Source organism: Arachis ipaensis, chromosome B05 (assembly GCF_000816755.2).
Source record: "Arachis ipaensis cultivar K30076 chromosome B05, Araip1.1, whole genome shotgun sequence".
Classification (NCBI taxonomy): Eukaryota; Viridiplantae; Streptophyta; class Magnoliopsida; order Fabales; family Fabaceae; genus Arachis; species Arachis ipaensis.
The window spans coordinates 9589001-9596637 of NC_029789.2; the positions used below are offsets into that span (position 1 = coordinate 9589001).

At 30.6% G+C, this 7637-nt stretch overlaps 2 protein-coding genes across 2 annotated transcripts; both read right to left on the reverse strand.

Annotated features, from left to right (window-relative positions):
- LOC107641682 (probable pectate lyase 4) lies at positions 2905-4975 on the reverse strand. The gene is made up of 4 exons (XM_016345155.2): positions 4219-4975; positions 3779-4134; positions 3553-3688; positions 2905-3475 (listed from the first exon to the last, which is right to left on the reverse strand). The coding sequence occupies exons 1-4, from the start codon at positions 4651-4653 to the stop codon at positions 3248-3250; spliced, it is 1155 nt and encodes a 384-aa protein (XP_016200641.2). The 5' UTR covers positions 4654-4975; the 3' UTR covers positions 2905-3247.
- Positions 5248-6129, reverse strand: LOC107641683 (probable calcium-binding protein CML41). Its single transcript, XM_016345156.2, has one exon. The coding sequence runs from the start codon at positions 6033-6035 to the stop codon at positions 5463-5465; it is 573 nt and encodes a 190-aa protein (XP_016200642.1). The 5' UTR covers positions 6036-6129; the 3' UTR covers positions 5248-5462.

Below are 7637 nucleotides of genomic sequence, written 5' to 3' on the forward strand. Positions count from 1 at the left end.
TGTTATTTTATTGGAGATATCTTGTAAAGAACATATAATAGTTCTCCAACACTATTTATTCCATATTAAAATTCAAACTAATCTAATATGTTAATGAATCATCCTAGCTATTTATTAATATTTGTGCCACTTCGAAGCAAATTCCCTGTGAGCATGATTTTATATATGTTTTTAAGTGAAAAAATCGTGAGTGAGGAAGGGCAACACTACAACATTATCTATTTGTCAACCGGTCAACTGGTCAACTTCATTGCAAAGTCGTTAATTAAGTCGTGTAAAAAAAACTGAAATTAAGACTTACAAACAAGATTCGATTTACTCATGCAAAATTAATAATGGGTGGATGTTCAATTCATTAGGTGTGCAGATAGTTATCCTAATGTTAGGATTTAGAGGATAATTTGAGAATGAAGTGTTTTTTTTATTTTATTGAGTCAATTCTAGAACTCATTGTTCACATTGTTCATGAAAATCATTGTCTACTTAGCAAAATCCTTTTTTTTTTCTAATACTTTTACTACTAAAAATGGAAAAGTATAAGTAGACAATGAAAATAGTAAACAATATGAATAATAGATGTATCGGATGTTTAATTCACTAGGTATGCGGATGGTTATCTTAATATTAAGATTTAGGTGAGTAATTTAGAGTGTAGTGTGTTTTTACTTTATTGGGCCAATTTTAGAATCCATTATTCACATTGTTCACAAAAACCATTGTCTACCTAACAAAATCTATTAAAATTTTATCAAACACAATACTAAGACTTAGTTTGATAAAATTTTTTGAAGAGATACTTGTACTTTAACTTTTAAAAATACAAACTCTTCATTTTGTGTTTAGTAAATAAAAAGGACCATATTTTTATATTTATAGCTTTTAAAAGATCGAAATACTTTTGAAAGTATCTAAGGTAAAATTTTTCAAAATTAATTTGTAATTTTTAAAATTTAAAAGTCTAATATAATTTTATATATTAACTAATTTTTAAATTTAACGCTTAAATTTATGTCTTTTATAATATTTAATTATGTCTAAATTCTAATCTCTCGTTCTCACGCTACCTCAGTTCACACTTGAATGATTGATATGTAGTAAAGTTCACAGCGGTACGTATACTACACTTAGGTTCTTGGCTTCATAGTCAAAATCAATAACAGTACTTAAAAAACGTAAGAGAATGCGACAACCATTCCATCCAATTTGTCAAAGAGACGCGTATGTATAAATACACCGCAATAATATACCTTGGGAGCTTGCAAGTATGGCTTTCCGCGTTCCATCCACTTTCGCTGTTTCGCATAGCATGCAATTCGCACATATTTATGATGCATTTAGTTTTTAAAATAAGACAAAATAAAACACTACAAATAAAACACAAAGAACAAGATACATCTATGCATTTGGTTCTCATAATTGAGTCGAGCAATACTATTTTTATTGCCTTCTCCTAAAAGTAAAAATATATTGAGCTGAACTAAACTTTAGCTTTAACAAATTTAATCTATATTATAAATAGGTAATTTAAGTCTAACTATATTATTTTTTATGTGTTTTTCTTTTCGAATTTAAATCCAACTTGTTTAAAGTTAAATAATTTGACGAGTGTTAATAGTTGAAAGTTTAAGATAAGAATAATTTATTTTTATAAAAAAATATTTTGACGAGTCGGTCCAACCAACTTTGTAGAATTTTTTTTAAACTACAATTTAATTTTTTAACTAATAAATTTTACAAAAAACTCAAACTTGACTTATATAATAAAATAAGCCGAGTCACGAACCTTTGTCGAATAGCCCGACACACTTTCACTCCTATCTTCTACAAAATGGATGTTTTTGTAGTACATTTAAAGTATATCTCGTTACATTAAGGAGAGAGATGTCGTCCTGTCTATTTCATAAAAAAAGTATACACCAGACTCCAATAAATATTAGACGGGATAAATATTTGTAAAAAGTGCTTCGATGCTAAGTTAACAATAATTTAAAAAAAAATGAGAGTGACTTAAATGAGTATTAGATTTTTAAATATCTTTTATTTTCTATTTTATTTACCTTATATATAGACTATCATCTAATGGTATAATCATTATGTGGTGTAATTCAGTTTTTAAATTATATGTAACAATTTCAATAACAACTACTAAATATAATGTTGATTTTTTCAATTGATCTTTGATTGATTCTTTGAGATATTAGTAAATACATGTGTAAAGATCAGTGATATTATGCTAGAAGTTTTAAAGTTTATTTTGACTATTTCCATAAATTATAAAATATAACCGACGAATTATAAATATAACGATCAAATTATGCGTAATAATATTAGTGGTAGTTATTTATAAATCATAAAAATTCTAATACTTTTTTTCAACTTAATCTTCGAATTATAGATTTTTTTTTTTTTTTACTAAAGATATGAGACTCGAATCCACAACCTTTTAATTGAGTATGGAGAGACTATACTATTTGAACTATTACTCACTGGCATCTTCGAATTATAGGTTGTGATGGCCAAATTACAACGCCTATATTAGGATGAAATACCTAAAGCAATATTATAAACAAGAAAAATATTTCTAAAGCCTTTCCGGAGCTAGCTAAGACTTATTATATATGGCCCAACTTGGCAAACTATTTCGGTTAGGCCACAAGAACACTTTAATTTGCCATTGCTCCAAGTCCAAAAAAAAAAATTGCCATTGCTAAATTACCTGTCAGGCAGTCCATGGTTTGCTCCCTTATAGCAGTTGGGCAACTATTTAAAAGAAAAGGAAATCACAATTCAGATCCCAAAACAATGAGGCATTGTCATTGATCCTTAATATATTTAATATAAAAATTATGCTAGGTAACCAATAATTTTTTTGATTAATATAAATAATTACTAATTAAATAAAAACACACTACACTTTTAAATTATCCATCTAAATCTTAATATTAGAATAACCATTCGTACACTTTATGAAATGAACATTTGATATATCTATTATTCATATTATTTAGTATTTTCATTGTTACCTATACTTTTCCTTTAATATAATCAGTTAAAAAAGTGGGTCTAATCACTTTATAGCATTAAGTAATTGAGTACATTTCTCTTCCGTAATATATGTAAATTATAAGGTACTTATAAATTAGTCCTCAATTCATCATAACTCACAAGGCTCATTGAATACATTTCAGAGAGGAATTCAGCAAATAGATTTGTTGTTGGTAATGTGAGGTAAATTACAGAGAGTAATTTAGCAAATAGATTTTTTGTTGGTGCATCGTAGTACGCCAGAGGATTTTGTCAAAAATCTAACAGACTTAGCATCAAGAACCTTAAAACGTTGTTCCTCACTATAATTGGGTTTTGGCACACGTCCTCCTTCTGTTGCCGTGAAAGACGCTCCATTTTCAAAAACATCCCCTACTGAATGGAATTCCCATCTGTCCCCATTTTCGTTACTGCCTTTTCTCCATGTCACCTGCACTTACAACACACAGTAATTTATTATTGCTTATCTTGTAAATTGAATTGAACTTACTAGAACTAATTATTTACCTCCTTGTTCCCGGATTTGGGTGCTATGAAGAGGTTAGATTGGCTTTTGAGACTGGGTTCTTTGCTTCCACCAATAGCATATTGCATCCATCCCTGGTAAAGATTGTTCGCTACATGTGCATATCCATGACGGATCCTATTTTATTACAAATTAATTAATCGATATGATCTTATATATTTTATATATATATATATTATTCATCTTATTAATTATGTACTTAATTACCTTGGCATGCGTTGGTTGCAATTCGGTCCAAAATGATTGTAGACAACGGTAACTTTCATGTTCCGGTCTCTAATATATCCATCGTCATGGCCAAGAAGCATAACCTTATCTTGGTTTCGGAACCAGTTGTTAGAGATAGTGACATCAGTGGAACCTCGTGTAACATCAAGAAGACCATCTTCGCAATCATGAAGTGTATTATGATCAATCCAAATCTTTGAGGCAGTGACTAGTCTGATTGCATCGCCATCAACTTGACCCAATGAAATTACCTTTCCATTTGGACCCACCACCAACCCAGGAGCTTGTGATTTACAATGATGGATTCGAATGCTGTGGATTATTACATTCGTTGCCTTCGAAAAAACACAAAATAATTAATTAAGCCTTGATGAATGCATGTCAATTAAATTAATGGCTGGCTTTGGTTGGTTAATTACCTTAAAGATCATGAAGCATGCATTATTAGCAACGTGGACATTGGTGCCACGACCATCAATGGCGGTAAAGCTACTAATGAGAAGGGGTTTGGCCAATGTGATTTTCATGTCGCTTTTAAATGTAATCCAAACTTTTTGTTGAATCATAGAAGCTCCATATCGCAAGGTACCAGGCTTAGGGTTTATGGGGTCATCACTAGGGTCAGTAACTTCATAATAGACGAGGTCATTGCCAATGTTGTTCATCATCTTGCCCGCATAGCCAATGGAGCAGTTGGCGAGTTGCGATCGATGGCTCCTCCATTGGGGATTCAATCTCCAACATTGATCAATCACATTCATTTTCATGCCAGTTATTTTGGATTGCTTGGCGCAAGAAATAGGGTTTGCAGTGAAAAGGGTGGCAATCACAATGGCCAAAAGGATAGTAGCCATGTTGATTGTGTGTTGGATATAATGAATATGTTTAGGAGAAGGAGAAGTAGGGAATATCTTAAAATGTTTGCTAGTTTTATTTGGAGTAGTACATATAGTAGCATAAGGAATTGATTATATATATAAGTTAGGGTGGTGAGGAATTGCTCCAAGTTTGTTGAAGCTGTTGTGCGAAGCAACGGCCAAAGGAATGTCGGATGTGAGAGACAGAGCCATGAATAGTAATTGGGGAAGGTCAGGCTCGCCTAACTAGGTATTATAGTGTAAATTAGCTACGCTTAACTTCAATTACCACTGTTAGCTAAATTTGAGCAATAACGAACTATGTTAATGGAATTAAAGGACCAAGGTCTTCTATCTAACTAGAAGAAAGTTGTAGTATAGTACTTTCACATTTTTGTCGTTATATATGAATGGAAAATATAGACTCTATGAAACATTTCGTTTTAATTCAGAAAAATAAATAAATATTTAATCATTAATTTCTAATTTGTCCTAGTTTATTTTGGTAGGTAAAAGTAAGGTATAAAATTTATGATAAAAATGTTATTTGCATGTAAAAACCACTAGCCTCCATTTATGATTATATTGTACAAAATAAAGGACATATATAGGTGTTTATTTAATTTTTACATAAATACATAGAGACATATATACACGCATATATATATAATTGAAATCATATGGGGTATATATATATTTTGAGCTATTATTATTCACTGGCCTCCATATTTAGTATTTACACACATATAACGATAAAAGGGCGATGAGAACAGAAGAGTGATGATGTAAGACGAAAAAGTAATTAATTAGGATATCATCATCATGTGGTGAAACTCGTTGAAATCAAGGACACCGTTATGATCAGTGTCGAAGGCAGCAATCATGGCGACGCAATCATCATATGAGCTTTCAAGACCAAGTCGCTGCAGCATCCGTTGCAAACCCTTCGGGGTGATACTACCTGACGATGACGATGAAACCTCCGTGTTTTCCTTCTCCCACGCGAACATCTCAAAAGCTTTCCTCAGATCATCATCGTTGTTCATGCTCATGAGCTTCATGAAATCCTCAAAGTCCAACAAATGGTCGCCATCGGAGTCCAGGTCTTGGATGAGCCCTTGAGCTTCGTCGGGGGACAAGTAGTCTCCAATGGATCCGAAATAGGACCTGAGCTCAAAGGCAGAGATTTTTCCATCTCCGTTAGCATCAAAGTGACGGAAAACCTCCCTCATGGCTTCATTTTCTGTGTCTCTAGTAGTAGTTGGAGTTGTGCTTAGGTTTAGCGCCGTTAATGATGTTCGGTGGAGGCTACTACTACTTTTCTTGGAGAACCACTTGGATGGTTTCAGAATTCTTCTACTACTCTCGGCTGTTGCCATATAACTTGGAATTAAAGAAACTAAACTAGAGCTTTACTTTGAGGAGACTATTAGCTACAAATTGCATTCCTGACCAGAAAAGCAATCGTCCCTATATATATAGATATATAGATAAAATAGATGTCTCGACAAAGATTACGCAACTTTGCTACATAGTGGGATCGAAGGAAACTGCATGGTTCCTTCCTGCGGAGGTCCCACTAATAATTAATAATAAGTGGTGGATATATATGGATACAAAAATGTTAGGTAACAAAATTAAATATCAATAAAAAATTGTCAAAATTTATTATTTTTTATTTTATATAATATACTTTGCAATAGATAAATATTAAATAAGATAAATTTAAACTATTTAAACTTTTTAGTTGTATTTTTAAAATATTATAATTTTTGTATCATAATTATACTAAAAATTATTATTAAAAATGTTATTTGTATTTTAAAAAATAATTATTATATATTTATATATAAAATATATAATTAAATTTATTTTTAATATATATTTTATATTTTAATATGTATTATATATTAATAATTAATTTTAATAATTAATTTTACTGAATATATAAAAGATTTAATGTGGATAAGGATTACCCTTCGTCAACTACACTACACTAGTCTTCGTATTTGGTCTAACCCAATTACCGCTGCATGCTGATAGTTTTTAAGCCAACATTTTTGTTTTTGTTTCTACCAGACACAATAGAACAAGATAAAACAAGAGTTGAGATGGAACACATTTCGAAAAAATAAGGAAGATAATATTTTAATTTACTGAAATAGTTTCATGATATCATCCATTGTTAAAAACTTTTTCTTTAATTTCAAATTGTTTGCCCATGGAATTTTTTTTCCATAATATCTTCTAATGATACGGAAATAAAAGATAAATAAGAAAATAAGGATTCAAACGGAATAAAAAGATATATTGAAATTAAAATAAGAACAAAAAAGATAAGTTGAAATTGAGTACAAAGAGAATCACTCTACTTTCTATCCAATTTCTTGACGCAACAAGAAAGGGACTCCTCAACCTAACTTGTCAACGCCATAGTTTGGAAATTGAATCGAAGGGACTCCTCAACCTTCTATTCAATTCCCCGATGTAACAAGAGAGGGACTCCTCAACCTCAATTGTCCACACCATGGTTTCATCACGAAACCAAAAAGGGGTTTTCAAACCTCTAAAAATTCTATTCTACGACTACAATAGCTAAAGAGGTATTTATAACCTCTTATTAGGTTAAAACAAAGAAAACCCTAAAGCCCATAAACATAAGGCCCAATCTAGTAATTAAATAAACAAAATCAAAATACATTAAATAAAATATTCTAAAAATGTAAACTAAAATATCTTCTAAATAACTCTTGAACTCTTCATATCACGAACATTTGTAGCACGTATCATCTAATATGACAAGATTAAATTAAAAATTAATTTACTTTGAATCAAGATTTTTATTTAAGGGTTAAAAAGATAGTCTCTTTTTAGGAAGAGTCATTCCGATGAACAATAATTTTACTGTGAATTCCAATACTAAAAATAGAGTATACGTACAAATAGATCTTTAAAAAAATTTTATATTAGATATTTTTGTC

Coding starts and splice junctions, on each gene's coding strand:
- LOC107641682 (XM_016345155.2), bottom strand. CDS start 4,653: ATGGCTACTATCCTTTTGGCCATTGTGATTGCCACCCTTTTCACTGCA. Junction 4,135..4,218: donor CATGCTTCATGATCTTTAAG/GTAATTAACCAA, acceptor GTTTTTTCGAAG/GCAACGAATGTAATAATCCA. Junction 3,476..3,552: donor CCAAATCCGGGAACAAGGAG/GTAAATAATTAG, acceptor TTGTAAGTGCAG/GTGACATGGAGAAAAGGCAG.
- LOC107641683 (XM_016345156.2), bottom strand. CDS start 6,035: ATGGCAACAGCCGAGAGTAGTAGAAGAATTCTGAAACCATCCAAGTGG.